The following is a 20,046-nucleotide window of genomic DNA, read 5'->3' as shown; positions in this document are numbered from 1 at the left end:
CTGTCAATCTCCCTATGTTTAACCCATTCAATCTGGGAACGCATCTCTGTCATTTTAGATTTCTTTGGCTATTCAAAAATAGCAGAAATACAAGCTCATAGCGTGGCACTCTGTGCCCTGCTATGAGCTTGTAGATCTGCTATTTTTGAAAGTAAAATGTGTGCAAATCTTTGAATATGTATTTTTTAAAGCGAACATTTGTAAAATATTAAAATATAAATATAGAGTTACAGATGTTCGCTTTAAAAAAATAATATATGTATTAAAAAAATTGCTCAAATTTGCTAACATCTTCAAAGATAGCAGATCTACAAGCTCATAAATCTGCTATTTTTTAATAGCCAAATAAATCTAAAATGACACAGGTACGTTCCCAGTCTTAATGGGTTAACCACAGATGTATCTGAACTTAAAGGGAAACACTCAACAATGTTGATGTGTATTTCATTTCATTGTTGATGATTACCAACATCGCAGATGCCATCAACAGAGCAAAGGACAATGTCATGGCCACTGAGGGTAGTGGCTAATAACCAGGATGTAAGGCGTGCACGTACGTATTATTTGAGATTCATGGATTGCACTTTGGGGTAGACTTTCCAGCACAAATTAGGGGATGTTTTAGAGACACCTAATACTGTGCTGTGTTATGGCAGTGAATGTAATGTTAGCCATTCAAGACGCACTGGTCAACTCGGAACGGAAACCAGGCTTTCCGCCATGTGGAAAGCCTAGTGAAGCGAGGTTAGGTTGAGAAGGCAGATGTCGTTCCCACTTGGTGTGCCATCGACTGACCAATTCTGGGGATTTTTGAGCTGATCTTCCGTGTGTGGCTCAACTACTTGTACATCTATGTCCTGGATCCTGGGATTTCCTGGCTCCTTATTAGGAAACAGATTCTGTCTCGTTTGGATATTATGCTAGCTGGGGATGTGTGAAGAGTTCATTTAGAGGCTCTTTATTGACAACACAAAGCGCTAACCAGAATAAGTATGAGTATAAAGATGGAGATAGCTTTGAAGAATAAACCACTGATCGGGGCCAATCTAAACATTCCCTCTGTCTCTCTTCTGTTTTGCCGCTCCCTCCGTATGTCAATCAACTCAGTCCATCTCTACGTCCCGTTACTTCTCTCTTCGTCCACTTACTGAAATTTTGGCTATGGCGCACTGTAAGAGCAAAATGGTCACGAGGTGAATATAGTCAATTAGCTTTTTGTCTGTCAGTGTCTCTGTGAGGCCACCAGCTTTTTGGGTGGTGTGACAGACAGATGCAGTAACTCAGGGTCATTTTTCTGCTAATCCTGGTCGCAGTCTTACATTTCCTGTGTGTGTGTTGTGTGTGTGTGTGTTTTGGCAGCATGACGTGTCGTCAGGGGCTCTGAAGGCTGCGCTGGACGGGGTGGTGCAGGAGTGTGTGAGCTTCGTGGGAGTGGACATCAACATTTGCTCAGAGACGCTGATGAGGTAGGAAATGCACCCACGCACACGCACACACGTTCATGCGCACACACGTAACTTCAAGCAAGTGCACACAGTTCTGCTCTATTTCACTTTCTCTCTCATATATTCGCTTTCACATTCACACACATGCGCACACCGGCACATTGCTGTGGAGTGGTGATGGAGTAGGGGCCAGAGACCTCCGACATACTTTCCCTCAGCAGTCACAACATGGCAAAAACGTCATTTTCGCACACAGACTTGCGTGCACACACACACACACACACACACACACACACACACACACACACACACACACACACACACACACACACACACAGAGTCAGACAGACAAAGTTGGCCCCACCAGCTCGCTGTTTAGTCTAACACTTCACGCCCAGTCTACCTCACTGGACCCTCTGGATCCAACACAGAGCATTCCAGCACTGATACAGCAACACAAACACACACAAATACGTTCACACACTCCCAGGCACACTTCTAAACCTTTGGCCTACTGCAAAAAAAGAACTTAAGCTCACATGCCCGTTTTTGCTGTATGGCATGCATGTGTATAGACATACACCACACACAAGAGCACAAATTCAGTGCAACACATTCACGCTTGCACGCACATGCGCGCAGCCTTCATGAAATCAGGCAGCAGAGCAGCCATCAGGTCATCTGTTTACTTGTCTGCTGGGTAAATGAGCTTTTTCCATGCCTGCAAGGGCTCCAGATGCACGCAGGCACGCACGCACGCTCGCACACACACACACACACACACACACACACACACAGACGCACAGACGCACAGACGTGTTGATGACTGCAGTATTATGCAGAGTGTTGACATAGCAGTGTGTTTCAGAGTGACCGGAGTCTCTCTGGGCTGTGGACATGAAGTGCGAGCAGAGCTAATTGAGCTTCAAACCACTGGTCCAGACCTGGACAAACACACACTCTAATCCAAACATTGGTGTGTGTGTGTGTGTGTGTGTGTGTGTGTGTGTGTGTGTGTGTGTGTGTGTGTGTGTGTGTGTGTGTGTGTGTGTGTGTGTGTGTGTGTGTGTGTGTGTGTGTGTGTGTGTGTGTGTGTGTGTGTGTGTGTGTGTGTGTGTGTGTGTGTGTGTTTGTGGGTTTCTTGTGAAAGCTTTTTCTTGCTCATTAAAAGAAGAAAAATAGTTGTCACAATGAATGGCAGGTCACGTTCCACGCTTTCCGCTTGTTTTTTTATACTGACTCTCTTCTTACGGTGGTGTGTGCTTGCTGTCATAGTTGTGATGTTAGCGCAGGTCTTTTTTTCTTTTTCATGGCAAGCTACAGCAACACCATTTATCTTACAACACAGTGTTTCTGCAAACTTTATTACGTGTCAAGAGAGTGTTCTCAAATACTAAAACAATATTAGGGAATTATGTTTTTTCCCACACAACATGTACTGTAGCTCAATGGGCGTCTTTGAAAAAATGCTCCATGCAACATTTGTGAACAAACATGAAGCAAAGTCATGACAATCATGAACAAAACTTTTTTTTTTGCTTTCAAAACCAGCAAATCAATCAATCAATCAATGCTAAAAACCTAAAATATGAATTGTATGCATTTATTGTATCCCCAGTATTGACAACCTGTGCTGTGTATGTAGACATAAATAAATAATTTCAAGGTGTTTCTTGCAGACACGTATCAGGTCTGAATGCAGGGCGGGCGCGCAGCATCACTGAGTGGCGGGACCAGAACGGACCCTTCATCAACAGGGAACAAGTCAAACTGGTGAAGGGCATGGGGCCAAAGAGCTACCAGCAGTGTGCTGGCTTCATACGGATCAGCCCTCAGACCCTACACAGGTACACAGCCACACACACACACCATTCAACGTGGTCTTGGTTCATTGTTTTCAAGCTTTTTCCTCATGAGCCCGATGTTTACATCATCGTATGATGAAGTATGCCAAAAATAAGCCAATATACAAGCCGATATAACGTGTTGCGACACGTTGTGAGCTTGTGGATCTGCAATGTTCGGCATGAGACTCAGTCCGTGGTGCGACAGAATATTAATTAAGCAATAACCTGTGCACTTTTCCTACTGCTTATTGGGAATTTAATTACCAGCTTGATGAAACCTCCAAATAACAATGAATTAATTAAACAATCAATTCTACATTGACACCTAACACATCGAATATTTTCTTTCTTTCCCTAAAACCAAAAATAAACGTGGGGAAGCAGCATTTAGTTTGTATGCACCACATATCTGGAACAAACTCCCAGAAAACTGCAGGTCTACTGCCACTCGTATTTCTAAAGACCTAAACTAAACTAAAGACCTTTCTGTTTGCCGCTGTTATTTTTCTCTTTTCTTTTTCTTTCTCTTCTGCACTGTAATTGTGTGTGTTATTTTTTTACTTCTTTTGTTTTATGCATCATTTTATAATTGTGTTTCCTTTGCTTGATGTATTGTGTAAAGCACATTGAATTGCCTTGTCGTTGAAATGTGCTTTACAAATAAAATGGCCTTGCCTTGCCTTTTTGTAGGCCTACAATCAAGCCTAACTTATACCCACTGCTGGGTATGTCACTTGCTGAAAATAGAATATTTTAAAGTAACTGTTACCTTGAAAATCGGTTCTTTGCGGAAAGCGATGGAGAATAAATGAAACTGTACAGCTCAACATCCACTGGTAGCTACGGTGTAGTAAGGCCAACATGTCCTAATGAGACTGGACAGCTTTTAGAGACTTTATAGAGATGATTATGTTAAAGTAATACAATGCAGGTCCACAAATAACGATTTTTAGCAGCCTCTGCTGGTCATTACCGTCACTGCAGGCCGTTCGTTTATTCCTGCGTTACCCAGAATTCCATTTGTTTTCACCGGAAGACGGAAGCGTTTCAAAAAGCGTTCTTTTAATTGTTTTATACTATCTGTGGATCGTTTCTCTTAGCCAGTGGAGCTTTAGTTACCGTGAGCTGTGTTATATTTTTCTGTTGTTTTTCGATCTTCAAATCCTACAATCTCTTAGAAACAGTGTGAGATTTCCTTTTTGTTATTAGCGCGGTAGTTCCTGGCCAAACAGGAAACCGGTGCTGTAGTTCCTGGCCAAACAGGAAACCGGTGCATTTCCGTTTCCGTTTTCCGGCCGGATGACGTCATTTTCGCGGAAATGGCTAACCTAACCACCGTTTCAATAGAAAATAGTTTATAAAAGGCTTTCGGGGGTAAAATTCATGGAGTGGGTGTTGTGAAACATTTGCCACTCACAAAAGATATACAATTTAACTTTAGTTTTGTTGAAAACCTAGTATTACTTTAAATGTGAGCTGGTGCTGTGCCTCTACAGTCTACAGTCATGGACATCAGAGCCAGCAGCCGCTGTGGTGTCAGAGAAACCAGCAGCTAAGAAGACCAAAGGAAAGACCAACGCCAACATCCCATCATGTCCCAACCCCCTGGACCTGACCTGCATACACCCAGAGTCCTACCACATAGCACAGAGGTACTGTACCCCACACACACACACACACACACACACACACACACACACACACACACACACACACACACACACACACACACACACACACACACACACACACACACACACACACACACACACACACACACACACACACACACACACTACACACACACACACACACACACACACACACACACTGCAATGATGCACACACTAACTACACACGTTTACAAACATACCCTTAAATACTTTTTTATGTATTTTCACTTCTACAAAGATATCTGAAAGATGTATTCGTAATTTCAGATTTGATTCTGAAAGGGATAAAATAATAAGCCAAAGTTTGGTTCCGTTTAGACCATGCGTGCTTAAAGAGGAGAGTAAATTCTGGAGGTTTGTCTGAGGGTGTGAAAGGACACAGCAGTGTACTTGTTCTACTTGCACTGTTGTTCTGTGTACCGAGAATGAACACAATGGTAAAAATAAATATCTATGACCCATTTCACCTACTGTACTTGATACTTCCATACTCTATTTTTGTAATGGAGCCTTCTTTCCCAAAGATACAGTAAGTGTGCGTATTTTTGGACTGGTACAGAAATGGCATCCAAGTAAAGGCTGCAGTATTACTCCAAATAACCAAACACTTTTTTGGGGGCTTGGGCAGGGCTTCCCGAACCGAAGAAAGTTTGTTAAGGATCAAAGTTTAAAAGGTGTCGGTTTCTGAATGGTAGACCCACCCACTGCATACAGTGCTGGTTATTCTACCACAGATATTTGCCGTTTGTTTGCGTCAACATCCAACGTGCTTTGGATATAATTTGTCTCAGAGTTTTCGCCATTTCTGGTGACAGACACAGTGGACAAAGTGTGTGTGCTGTCTCTCCGTTAATTAGCCCATTAAAACCGGGAAAGCATCTGTCATTCTGTCATTTTAAATTTTATATATATATAGCAACATACAAACTAAAATGACAGATGCGTTCCCGGTTTTAGTGGGTTAACAAGTACAGGGGTAGTGCTGGTAGCTCATAAAAACTCTTTCTGTGGACACAGCCCGTCATGCCAACACCAAGGAGCGATGCATCTCGCTGTGATCATCCCCAGATACAGTAGAGTACAAAATGTAACCACATGGACCTGTGAGGGACCATTATGTTAAGATTTGTACACTCTCAAAGTTACAAATGGATAAATTAATACTGAGGATTTTACAGTGTGTCAAATATAAACTACTTTATCCAAAGATCCACTCACTAACAAAGAGCGAGTCTTTTCCCCTCCAGTCATATTTTTTCCCCATCTGAAACGTGTATGCCACGTTCCTCGTTCTAAATCCGATTTCAGGAGTTATGTGAGTTTTTTGTTCAGGAATCTCCATGTCACTTTGATCACATCAAGAACATTGTGGAGCTTGTTGACAAAAGAAAAAAGAAGGAAATGGCAGAAGAATGTGCTTTGGATTCTTTCTTTGTTTTACAAGAAAATATGCAGAAAGTCAAAGGGGGTGAATGTTTTTTATACTGGACATACGCACACACACATGGACAATGGCATTGGCACAGACACACACAGTGAAATAGACACTTGGGCATAACATCGCACACAATTGTATAAACATCAACACGTTTGTGCTTGCATGCACAGTTGCACACAGACACACAGACACACACACACACACACACACACACACACACACACACACACACACACACACACACACACACACACACACACACACAACACACACACACACACACACACACACACACACACACACACACACACACACACACACACACACACACACACACACACACACACAGCCGGTGCCCACTCTTTTTGTGTCCTATGTCTTTGTAAATCAAATCAGAACCCACACTACTCTAACCAGCCCCATATGAGACTGTGTCAAAATCAACTCCATCTTAGCTCCAACATGCTCTGGGCAACAAGGGTAGGCCGCCGTACAACTGATTGTGTGTGTGTGTGTGTGTGTGTGTGTGTGTGTGTGTGTGTGTGTGTGTGTGTGTGTGTGTGTGTGTGTGTGTGTGTGTGTGTGTGTGTGTGTGTGTGTGTGTGTGTGTGTGTGTGTGGGGTGTGTGTGTGTGTGTGTGTGTGTGTGTGTGTGTGTGCGTGTGTGCGTGTGTGACTGTGTGTGACTGTGTGTCTGTGGTTGTGTGAGAAATGATTGTTAGCACTGCTGGTGCTGATATCCAAAGCACATTGAACATCTGCCCGGTACTCTCTTTGTGTGTGTGTGTGTGTGTGTGTGTGTGTGTGTGTGTGTGTGTGTGTGTGTGTGTGTGTGTGTGTGTGTGTGTGTGTGTGTGTGTGTGTGTGTGTGTGTGTGTGTGTGTGTGTGTGTGTGTGTGTGTGTGTGTGTGTGTGTGTGTGTGTGTGTGTGTGTGTGTGTGTGTGTGTGTGTTTGCGCGTGTGTGCATGCGTGCATGTGGACAAATGTGTGTATGTGTGTGCAGTCCTCTCCCCCGCAGCTGCAGTCACTCACTGTGTGTTTAGTCTACATCACATCTGACACTAGTGGCTTTAAGCATGTTGATGCGCCTTTAATGGCCTCTCTTCATATATGTGTGTGTGTATGTGCAGAAAGATGGATATAGATTCTATATGAAGTCATGTTTCATATTTTTGGCTGTCACTCAAAATTCTTAAAGTACAGTATGTGATCGTGTTTGTGACTGTGTGTGTGTGTGTGTGTGTATGTATGTGTGTGTGCGTGACCGTGTGTGCATGTGTTCAGTCCTTTCCACTCTTTCACCAATAAGACCATTTGAGGCAGGGTCAAAGCCTTTAAAAGCCTCTCAGAAAAGGATAAATAATCATTCTGCCTCTTTCATTCTGTCCGTTTGGCCCTATCTATCTCTCTCACTCTCCGTCTTCTCTCAGGCTCTCACTCGCTGGCTCTCTGTACTTCACCAAAAGCTCTCCGTCTATCCCCATAACATTTGTTTTCCTTTCTCTCCGTTCAGCCTAGTTTCCTACTAAACCAGGCAGAAACCCCCCTCTCTCTCCATCCATGCTTTGGTCTCTCTCTCTCTCTCCTCTTTCTCACTCTCTCTCTGTGGTGTGTGTTATCACAGCCCAGCATGTCTCCCGAATGCTGCTGTTCTAATATGGCCCTCTTAAACGTCACTCATGATTACACACCTGGCACACTGTGTGTGTGTGTGTGTGTGTGTGTGTGTGTGTGTGTGTGTGTGTGTGTGTGTGTGTGTGTGTGTGTGTGTGTGTGTGTGTGTGTGTGTGTGTGTGTGTGTGTGTGTGTGTGTGTGTGTGTGTGTGTGTTTTTTTTGTGATGGTATTGATTTAAAAGAACATTCCACTCTTTCTGAGTTTTTCTCTTACAGTACATCAATATTTATCATCAATCTAGCAGTTTTTTTCTGTTTAAGTACTATTGTTGAAATGTGCAATACAAATACACTTGCCTTGCCTTATGTGAATGAAAAGTATTTAGTTTTACATGGTTGCTGTCCTTTGAGATGTTTGTCTTCATCAAAGAGGAGAACAGGAGACTGGAGGAGAGCTGAAGAACAGAGGAGACGCCTGTTGGTCATCTTTGTCTGCAGAGACGCTGTCAACAAACTAGACCATTGGTTCTCAACCTTTTCAGGCCTTGACCAAGCCCCCAGAACCCAGTGGTTTCATTGAAGCCAAATGGACATGCTGGCCATTCATGGTACTGCAGCTTAGTACCTCAACATGAACGAGCGAAAACGGTTTCGACCAATGGGCTCGACTCACGAGCATGCGCACGAGCTTGCGCACGGGGCTGCGCGCTTCTGTGACGCAAAACGCGTCACAGAAGTGACGCACTGGGGCCCAAAATAGGCCGCGCCCACCAAATTTCCAACCCGGAAGAAGGGGTGATTCAGGCCCATGCGCTGGGTGAGCAACTCAATGCAAGTGGATGGGAGGAGATTTCGGGTGCCCTCTCTATTATTTTTAACTCTATGGCCTTGACCCCCCAAAATAATCATACTGTATTTGAACTGGGGACCCCCCCACCCTGATACGCACTTGGAATGTAGGAGTTGGGGCATTACATTTAGTTTGACTCGGTTCCACAGATATTATTTCATTTATTTGACAATTTGGCAGATGTTTGACCAGTTTTATAGTATAGTTTTTATTACTTTTGATGCAGTAATAGTATTTATCTTTTCTTTATTTTTTATTTTTTTGAGGTATTAAAAAGGTCTTAACTCATTCACTGCCAGATATAAATAAATAAATAAATCAGCCACTGCCAGTGATTTTTAGTTTTCCTTACCTTTTCAACTAGTCACACAATATTTATCTTACAATGTTGTTCCTCTGAACAGATGACACGACTTTCCCTCCCGGTTCTGGGATCTAAGCAGCGAAGAGTAACAATGTCATTTGTAAGAGATAAGCGGCAGAAGGCTTCGCAGTACAACGTTGAAATAATCCCAAATCGCTTTTTAAAAAAAAAAACATCTGAATACGTGCTTTCAAGAAAAACAAAACCAAGAGCCTAAAAGCCCTGCTAGCAGACCCTAGAAGCCGTGCTGCTCCCTACACCTACACCCAACTGGAAATGTTGGCTGAAGGTTGGTGCCAGAGGAAAGGCCATGGGGGGGGCATCAAAATCAGTATAGGGTTCATGGGGTTGGGGTGGCAGTGGCTCAGGAGGTAGAGCAGCCGCTTCAAATGACCTTGCTTATCACATTACGTTTCATCGCTCCGTTCGGCTTGGAGACACCTTGTTGTGTGGAATTAGAAACGTTGGCAGCGGGGCCAAAGGAAATGCCATTGGTTCCCTAAAACCAGTAGAGACCATCCTCTGTGGTTACATGAAGGTGCACAGAAAGTTCCATGGTGGAAGATATTGTTTGGGACCCATAGTTGTGGATGGACGGCTGGAAAGACCAACATAAACCATCCTTAGAGCTCTACTGGTGGTAACAAAAAAAGGAAAAAGGGGCACCGGACCCGGTTCTTGGCATCGGCAGGCCTCACCGATGCTGAGTACGAGTATTTTAGTCTGCTATCGACCTGATACCAGCATCGGTATCGGTGCACTCCTAGAATGAAGGGACAGCTGAGAGGAGAAGGAGGAGAGAGAGGACAGTGGTGGAACATTTAAATCAATGGCACATCTGACCCTGACTGTGTGTGTGTGTGTGTGTGTGTGTGTGTGTGTGAGTGGGTGCGGGTGTGCGTGTGCGTGCGTGCACGTGTGTGTGCGTGATCGTGTGTAGCATATCAAGTTCATCACATTTGAGCAACTGGATCCTCCATTACTGCTCTCAGCACCACACATCATCCATTTCTGTAACTATATCACAACACACACACACACACACACACACACACACACACACACACACACACACACACACACACACACACACACACACACACACACACACAGTTTGTCTGTTTCATGGATACAACTTGCTGTAGTGATTTCAAAGACGTAGTATGAACTATACATGTAAAATGCACTTTTTTCTTTTCCGTATGGATATTTTATATTTTATTTGTGTTACCTGTAATAATTTCGATGATATGAGAGGGGGGGGGGGGGCTTCACTGTGAGCCTGGATACAATCTGTAACATAGCCCACCCAAACTCTCTCTCACACGCACACACACGCACACTTTCTCAAATATGCATACACACTCACATTCTCAAAACATGCATACACCCTTTCTTAAGCGCGCGCACACACACACACACACACACACACACACACACACACACACACACACACACACACACACACACACACACACACACACACACACACACACACACACACAGAGAGAGTATTGGTAGTGATTATGTGCTGAGTGTGGGCCCACCAGCAGTAGAGGCCCCCAGACTCCTGGTACCCCTTAAATACTAACACACTCCAGTGGAAAAATGAGCTGGCTAACACACACACACACACACACACACACACACACACACACACACACACACACACACACACACACACACACACACACACACACACACACACACACACACACACACACACACACACCTGAAATTGGAGCCCAGCAGCCACCCACCCACCACACGATCAGAAGGTACAGAGACAGCATGTATGCCTCTTCATAAATCAACACATTTTTTCTCCATTTCTCTCTCGCCTTTGTGTCCTTGCCCTCTCCTCTCCTTTCCTCTGTTTCTCACCTCTCCATGTTATCATCATTATACCTGTTTTTTTCCCCTTCCCTTTTTAATAAAAGGGTAATAATTTCTGACAGCGTTCTAAACAAAGTAGTCTTCCCTTAACCACTTCTGCCCTATTTTCCAAAATGGTTAAAATAACAGATCTACAAGCTCACAACTTGACATAATCCGATGCATTGTGAGCTCGTAGATTAATAGGGTTGAAAGGGATAAATATATGACAGAGCTGTTATTTTTCTCCCCACATTGTTTGTATTAACACCTTTACCGCCGGGCCCGTAGTTCTACGGGCCGTTAAATCCAACGGTTAAGCGCCGAGCCCGTAGTCCTACGGGCTGCGGTCTTTTCGCGCATGCGCGGTCCGGGTGCACTTTCGGATTTTTTTTGATCCACTTCCGTTTCCGGTTTGATGACAGGAAATAGAATTATTTGGGATCCGGTTTCGACGATCACGCCCGCTCCCATTCTACAGACGAAACTGAAACTCAATTCTCTTCCTGTAGTTTTTTCTCCTCGCATTTCACTGTTTAACGTAATCCGCTCTAACTCAAACATGGATGCCCCGTTTGACACGCGATCTTCACTGGGAGATACAGGGAGATCTCGCGGATGTAAACAGACCGTTCACGGCTCAATCTTAAGGATTTTAACAAGATCTATGGCGACATGAAAAAAACAAAAAAACAACAAAAACACCTTGGCACTGGTGAGTACATTATGAGATTAACCTCTGGCGGTGGATGTGTTAATGTCACTTTGTAACTTAGCATTTTGAAAAGTGCTACAGATAGACAAAATTATTCGTCAAAACTGTCGTACCAAAAATTATAAATTACAATTCCCGAGATGTTGCTGTAACAAGAGTAAGCATGGGAAGATCCGGAGAGAGATAAAGCCTAATTAATACTCTGTAAGTAATGTTTTTTGCTAACAATGTGTCACATCATGACAAGAACAGAAAACCAGTTCTTATTAGTAAGTGACAATGTCGTGCAATGTAATATTAATTTAGTTTAAAGCCAAATTTAACTTTGGCAGAGGTTTGCGTTGTGTAGTTACCTTGCCATGATGTAAAATATTGGTACGCTATATTTAGTAAATATATCAACTTCCTGTTGATATATTTACATTAGAAAGAAGATCTGCATCCAGGGTCCCAGAATCCTGAGCTTCTTCCTAATTCAAATAGGCAAGGTACTGTAGCTATACAACACAAACCTCTACCAAAGTTTAAATGTACTCATTTAGTGCTCTGTGAATGAAGTGGGAATCTGCCGTTGGCACTCCAGCAATAGAAGAGGAAATTGAGATCATTACACCTACAATGTAAAGTGATTTCTTCCAAACCCCTGTATAATGGAAATTCTTTGGCTGAATGAAAAGTTGTGATGAAGGTTGAAACGTATACGTTGGAATGTTGGGACAAAGCCTTATACACAATATGGCGTGTGTGTGCCTATTGTGAAACGCTATGCGTAACCTCGTTTTGTGGTCAGCCTTGCAGCTTTGTGTGAAACCATAAAGAAATGCAGAAATCTTAGCCACACCTTATAGAATAGCCCATATTGGCAGTTTATTTTCATCTTATCTGCTCTCCTTTGGTCCTTTGGATAGAGCGGCTAGTTTAGAAGGCCTTCTTTTGTGCATTTCCTGAAGTAGTATGATAGTTTAAATGTAAAATGTAACCCAACTTAATTTTTGGAAAGTATTTTAAAAACGGGCAGTTTTAAGCAGTGGTTCTCAAAGTGTGGTTCAGGGACCCCCAGGGGTTCTTTAGGAGGTTCCAGGGGTCCCCTGGAAAATGTATATTTCGTACTTCCTCCATTCGAAAATAGCTGATCTACAAGCTCACAAGGGCGTCCCAGTTAAATGACACATAATTAAGAACCAAACTGACCATGTAACTCCAAGAGTGTGCAAATGGACATCTACAGGTCCATTTGGTTCCATTCGTACACTCTTGCGGGTTAAATTAAGACTGAGGATTTTACTGTGCAGATTGGTATCAAATGGTATACAATTTTAACAAATGAGGTCCGTGGCCTAATTCATATCAAACTGGGGGTCCTTGAAATGAAAAAGGTTGAGAATCACTGCTCTGCTCTGTATGTGGGACAAACCACATGATCGCTGAGGGATCCATTTCTCGTCTCCTGCTTTGATAGAGGAGGAAGGAGAAGGAAACATAGGCATGGAGAGTGTTTCTCAAAGTGGGCTCCAGGGACCCTCAGGGTTCCTTGACGGGGGGTCCAAAATGGTCCCTCACATGTCTATAACTCTGAGAGTGTTATTTCTACACTCACAGAGTTAGGGGATGGGGAGAGAGAGTTAGGAGAGAAAGACAGAGGTACAGTAGGAGGTAGGAGAGAGGAAAGGAGGAGTGAGGTAGTTGGCAGGGACCCGTCCTCTCCCAGCTGTCTCATACATAGTTTGTACACAAGCAGTGTCCTGTTACGTCCACACTGTCCTCCCTGCTGCCAACTGAGCACTTTCCAGTTGCGTGCGTGTGTGTGTGTGTGTGTGTGTTTGAGTCCAATCTTCGTGCTGTGTGGGTGCGATGTGCATGCATGCACGCACGCCCGCCCACCTGTCCTGTCGGTCACGGGGCGGGGGACAGCTGCGGTGTCCGTTTGGCGTCAGGCTGCCACGGCGACGGACATCCATCACTGGACGATGTCCAGCTGGTCCACACACTTGCGCACACACACGCGCACACAAACACACACTCCTATCCATCAGCTGCCGTGGAAAGATTCCTAAATAACACACTCACACATCCATACATTACTCTCTCACTCTCTCACACACACATACACACACACATTCTGCTTTGTCTCACTTTATTGTTCACAAGCAAACAACAACACATTAACGAAGTAACACACACACAGACACTCACACTGGGCTGATACTCACACTGGCCCTCATGCCAGTTCGTTACTCAGTTAATAACTTTTCCGTGTAATTGCGAAAAGTGAATTTTAAATGGTGCAACTTGACTGGGTTGTCTAGACATCCTGGGAGGCGGGACATTGCAGCCAGCGTGCAATGACTGAGGAGGTTTTGTCCGGCCGGTTGACTGACGTGACGCGCTGTCCAGTCCCACTGAAGCTGAGGCAGTTTCACGAGGCAGGGTGTTAGGGCGTTAACAGCTCCCCGCGGACCTACCTGATTTACTAGGGGGTGAAGTAAGTGTGTGTGTGTGTGCGTGTGTGTGTGTGTGTGTGTGTGTTTTATGAACAGTGGGCAGGGTCTCCAAACCTGTAGATTTAGGGCATAATTATTCTCACTCTTTTCCACCCTCCCCGTATTTCCTTCCCTGCTCGCTTTCTCGTCTTACTCTCCCCCCCCCTTTCCCTCAGTTTACATGTTTTTCTCAGCACACCTCTGTTTCTGTTCCCTTATTTCCTCCCCAGCTCCCCTCATTCTTCCCTCTCTTGTTTCTCCTCATTTTTATACTTACAGTATACCCCCCCCCCTCTCTCTCTCTCTCTCTCTCTCACTTCCCCTCTCTCTCTCTGAGTTAGCCCCCAGGGCTCTCTCACTCAACAGGGGACTTAGCCCACGTGCTGCAGTCCACCTGGGACCTCTATTAAAACCTCATTTATTAACACTTTGTCAGGCATACACACACACACACACACACACACACACACACACACACACACACACACACACACACACACACACACACACACACACACACACACACACACACACACACACACACACACACACACACACACACACACACACACACACACACACAGAGAGAGAGAGAGAGCAAGATCCACACACTAGTGTGCACCCAAATGCAGATGAATACGCTGGCACATACACACAGACACAGAGGAATATTTTAGGTTTTCTGTTTGTAGGAGCTTATTTTTTCTTACATGCTGCTGCTTAACAGTTTCTTTATTTTCCGCAGTTTTCTCTCTCAGGTGGGAGGTAGCGTGGACCAAATCGGGAGTGTAGAGCTGCGACGTCGTGTGGAGAGCCAGGTTAAGGCCAGTGGTGTGGATGAACTGGCCAGGACCCTGGACACCAGCACAGAGACCCTTAAACTCATCATAGATGGACTGACGCAGCCGCCCGGCTTCGACATACGACAGGGTATGAGAGTCTTCCTGTCCCCAAAAACACAGTATTTTCACGTAATAGCAATAGCCTGGTTATTCCAGCATCACTGGACACTGAATTTCCGTCATTTGGCCACTGAATTGCATCTTCTTCAGGTTTTGGAATGAATAATGCTCTGTGAATTTACCTGTGATTAGTTTTTTTTTTTTTTTACAAAGCACAAAGTGACCACCAAGTCGTTGCTTGCTGCTTAAAAAAAAAAAAAAAAAAAAATACATTACATATGAGGCTACATTGTTGAGTTTTATAATGAAGTCTGGAAGAAAACATGAAAAACATAAAATGTCAGACATAAAATGTTCCATAAATATGGTGCACGTTTTTTCAGTCTTTTAAGTCTTTTCGTCCTGTTCCAGTTGGACGATCTCCCTGACCTCCACTGGTCTTTACAGGTCCCTACTGGCTGACGGAAATCTGGCCTCCATGTCGGCACTTCTTGAGTAACTGTTCAGCCGGTCAGCCAGTTACAATGCTTAGTGTCTTTTCTCCTGTCTATATTATAATAGGCATGTCCTGCAGTGTAACATCATACGGTCCCATAGTGTCCAACAAAGGCCTGCAGTGTGCGCTTTCAGACCTGCTGTAAATGGCTCTAGCAGACTGTGGGTGGTTAGATAGAGGCTGTCTCTACTGTCAGACACATGGGAGATCAACACAGACTTAAGCCTATGTTATACTTAGTTGCACACCGGTGTCGTACACCGATAATAGCCAAACTAGAAGCTCTCAACGCGTCACAGTGTGAGCGTGTATCAGGCATTACAGCACACACAAATGCACAATATGTTGTCTGCTTTTCTCATAGACTCTCAGACTTTTATACAAACACAAATTGTTTCCTCTAACTGACTCATCCCTCTTTCAAGTTTCCACTTTTGCCACACGTGTTTACATGACCCATGTGTGATTACCTGTGTGTGTGTGTGTGTGTGTGTGTGTGTGTGTGTGTGTGTGTGTGTGTGTGTGTGTGTGTGTGTGTGTGTGTGTGTGTGTGTGTGTGTGTGTGTGTGTGTGTGTGTGTGTGTGTGTGTGTGTGTGTGTGTGTGTGTGTTCCTGTATCCATCTGGGTCCTGTGATGAGCACATTGTTTTCAAAGTTAACATCGCAACAGACTGTTAGCCCTGAAGTCAGAGAAAGTCAAAAGAGACAAATAGACACGAGAGAGAAGACGACAACAAACTCTCGGCAGATGAGTTTTTAGTTTAAAATGCCATTTCTTTCCCCCAACGTCGACATCCGATCGGCCACACGCGCGGTCGCTTAATGGTGTAATTGTTGCCAGCCCTAGTTTCTGAGCCAGTGGCCATTCATGCGGATCGCCATGCGAAATAGAAAATGCAAAAAGCTGGGGTAACACTTGTGTTCGGCCAGCAGGCTCGACTGACCACTTGTGTTCCTCGGGAAGAAGGGATGCGGCTTACGGGTTCATCCCCGGGTTGGGCCGATTGGGTTTCAACCCACAGCGGCGCGGCCTCCCGGCCTCCCGGCCAACGCTCAGCTGAGCAAACAGATGGGGGGCCGGGGCTACCGCGTGAAATCAGTGCTACGGGGAGTATAATTGGACGCGACTATTTCCTGGAGCTCCCTTGTTTGTGTTAACGCCACGGAAAGGAAAGGATCTCTCGAAAAACAGCCACCCTGAACGGAAAGCGGAGCGGAGGAGACGGCAAGCGAGGGAATGTTGGAAGTATGCGGTGGAAAGGATCGGGTTGCCGCTAGAAATATGATTTCTGTTCATCATCCGTTCTGTCCCCTCTCTCCTCTCTTTCTCTTCCTCCCTCCCTCCATCATTTTCCCACCACGCTGCCGGCACACATTTCATGCCCTCATGTCTCATCTCTGTCTTCCTTCCCTCCCTCCCTTCGTTGAGTCTCATCTCTTTAGCTGCCCTTCTCCCCCACCTCCCCCTGTCTCCTCTACCTCTGCCTTCCCATCCCTCCATTCTCCTTCTTACTTCCCACATACTACTTTTTCCTCATCTGTCATTACTCTTAGTTTCTTTTTCTCTCCATCGTTCTCTGTCTTAGTCTGTCTCTCTCTTTATTTATATCTCTCTCTCACATTAACTCCCTTCACCCCCCCCCCCTCCCTATCTTTCTGTATCTCCCTCTATCCCTCTCACTCTCTCTCTGTATTTGTCCCTGTCTCCCTTCCAGGCTTTGAGCAGGCAGACTTTAAGCGTGGCGTGGTGTCCATGAGTGACGTGAGGGTGGGCGCCGTGCTGACGGGTCGTGTCGACAACACCACACTGTTCGGGTCCTTTGTGGACATCGGCGTGGGCCGCGCGGGCCTCATCCACAAGAGCAAAATCACCGCAGCCAAACTTCCCGCCGACAGCCGCCGCCGCAGCCTGGCTCTGGGTCCTGGCGAGCGCGTGGAAGTGCGGGTGCTCGACGTGGACGCCCAGAGGGGCCGTATCGGCCTGGACCTCATCAGAGTACTCCGATAAGAAGCACCTTGGTGAGGTCAGAGGTGTGTGTGTGTGGAACACATGGTTCTTCTCATAAGAGAGAAAAGAGGGCATCCCTTTTTTTGAGTTTACGCAGGGAATAGCAGATCTACAAGTTCACAACGTGCTCTCTGTGTTGTAAGCGTGTAGATCTGCTATTTTCCCTATTTTTCATATGACGTACTAGTACTGTACTGTATAGGGTTTAAGTGTTTAGCTCTGAGAGTGTAGAAATGTATCCAAATGAATATATATATGTCCATATGGATACATTTGTACACTCTGGGTTGCAAATGGATACGTTAACACTGAGGATTTTGTACTTATTTTCAAATCGGCACCTCATTTAGGCTGGGGGAAGCTTTTCATTCAGACGGTTTTATGGGAGTCAACCCATTAACAGAAGCATTATAGGAATAGTGTGATCCTGGACTAGATCCTTACTGTCGGTTCTAATAAGGAAATTTAAATGAGTATGTGCCGAGTGTAAGAAATAAAATGTCAGCCTTAAAATAATCCTCCAGATGTTGGATTTAGAATCCAACAGTTCCAGAGCTAATAAAAAGTAAGAAAAAATGCTGCTTTTCAAATGGTTCGTTTATACTGGTTTAGACCACTCGTTTGTACATGTGGTTTTTGATTATCATTTTTTGTAGACCTTTTTATATAAGGTGAGTGTGTACTTTCTAGAATGTGTAGACTCTTAAAGATTTAAAAAGTGTGCTCAGCCATTACACACATCAAAAATAAAAATGACTGTGACTCCGTTTTCTCCTCATTATGGTTTTTGAATTTGGATGACATTTCTCAACTCCCTTCCTGCAGCTTCTCCTCTTTCATTTACCTGATGATTAAGTCAAATGGATTTCCTGTACTCAGGAGGAATAATAATAAGTAGGGTGAACACAGAACGGTTTGAGAGGACAGGGGGGTTACGGGAGAGAGGAAAAGTTGAGAGATGGGAGGAAGAGGGCTGGCTAAACGACACCACAATGACCCAACAACGCAGGAAACACATACACAGTGAAATCCTTATTTAAACCCCATTAAGGCCGGGAAATATAGCACATTGGTTGGCTATTCAAAAATAGCAGATATAAAAGCTTGAGCTTTGAGATCTGCTGTTTTTGAAAAATCTTGAAAATGTATTAAAATGTTATTTAAAGTGAAAAAAAATTACTCAAATCTTTGCTTCTGGGCGTCCATGGAACAAAATATTTTGAGATGGGGGTTCGGTGGCCAAATCCATATAATTATGGGGATCCTTGACATGAAAAAGTTTGAGCACCACTGATATAGAAACATAAGTTTTTCAGAAAACTGTTAGGATTCAGAAGACATTTGTAGAATCGGCCTCGGGTCTTAATGGGTTAAGTCAGAGACTGTATAAATGGAACAAAATTGACGTATGTTAGGGTGCATTTGTACACTCTGACTTGAATGAACACTGAGGATTAGTGAGTATGAAGGAAAGAAAGTGGGCTAGAGTGAGAGAGGGAGAGAGGGAGAGAGAGAGAGAGAGAGAGAGAGAGGGATGGGGGTGTATCTCCTAGACTCCAGGAAAGGCCAGAGGCGTTTTGAGGCGCGGTCCCAGACATAATTATCCCAGGACATACTCTGTGTCTCTTAAGCACACACGCACACACGCACACTAATCAGCCGCTTCAAAATTAATCCCAGACTCCCTCTCCGCATTATCTCATTTGTTTGTGTTTATGAGACTGGGATAAATACAGAAATACATGAAATATGGTTCTGAGAAAGCCCCGGGTCCCCCTTTTGCGCTAAACCTTACCCAGTACAGAATACCTAATCACTGGTATGGCTGTTTTCTCACTCTCTGCCCCGAGGGGGAAGAAGGGAATAATATACTACGTACACAAACACAAGCACACAGAGATGCTCCGTCAGAGGTAACCAGAAGTGGCAGTTTGCTTGGTGCTGATGAGAGCAGCCTGCACACCCACAGGCCGCCTGGGTTAACGTACTCCACCGTCGTGTTCTGAACGATATTGGGTTTCCTAATCAAAATGCCCCATTGGCATTGACTTTGACTTGATTTGGCAAGTTGTTATCCTCAGCGATTTTGTCTTATTTTGTTGTCCCATATCCCTGCTTCTTATTTTGTATCAGTTTTGGTTCATTTTTTTTGTATTCTTCTTTTGGATAAAAAAGCACAAACACGGCTCACCCCAGCATCGTTCCTGCCTTGTGCCTCGTGCACCAAATCTCCCTCCCGCCTGCTAAAACGTGCGCTCGCAGACAGGACGGGCAATCTGGCAGACGGCTGCGCTAATGGTCCTCAGAGCCGCGATGGGGGCCGTGGATGCGAAACTGA

At 44.6% G+C, this 20,046-nt stretch overlaps 1 protein-coding gene across 1 annotated transcript in view; it reads left to right on the top strand.

The window, feature by feature from the left end:
- Positions 1–18,468, top strand: part of srbd1 (S1 RNA binding domain 1) — a 91,800-nt gene extending 73,332 nt beyond the window's left edge. The window contains exons 17-21 of the mRNA XM_080450419.1: positions 1,360–1,466; positions 3,125–3,292; positions 4,789–4,944; positions 15,048–15,232; positions 17,416–18,468. Of these exons, the coding sequence (XP_080306545.1) occupies positions 1,360–1,466; positions 3,125–3,292; positions 4,789–4,944; positions 15,048–15,232; positions 17,416–17,708 (909 nt within the window). The 3' untranslated portion in view covers positions 17,709–18,468. The remainder of the gene's footprint in view (positions 1–1,359; positions 1,467–3,124; positions 3,293–4,788; positions 4,945–15,047; positions 15,233–17,415) is intronic.
- Positions 18,469–20,046: the final 1,578 nt, after the last annotated feature.

This window comes from Gymnoscopelus braueri (genome assembly GCF_963280865.1).
Source record: "Gymnoscopelus braueri genome assembly, chromosome: 14".
Taxonomy (NCBI): domain Eukaryota; kingdom Metazoa; phylum Chordata; class Actinopteri; order Myctophiformes; family Myctophidae; genus Gymnoscopelus; species Gymnoscopelus braueri.
Note: the sequence above shows the minus strand (reverse complement) of the source record. Positions and strands in the feature narration are given on the sequence as shown.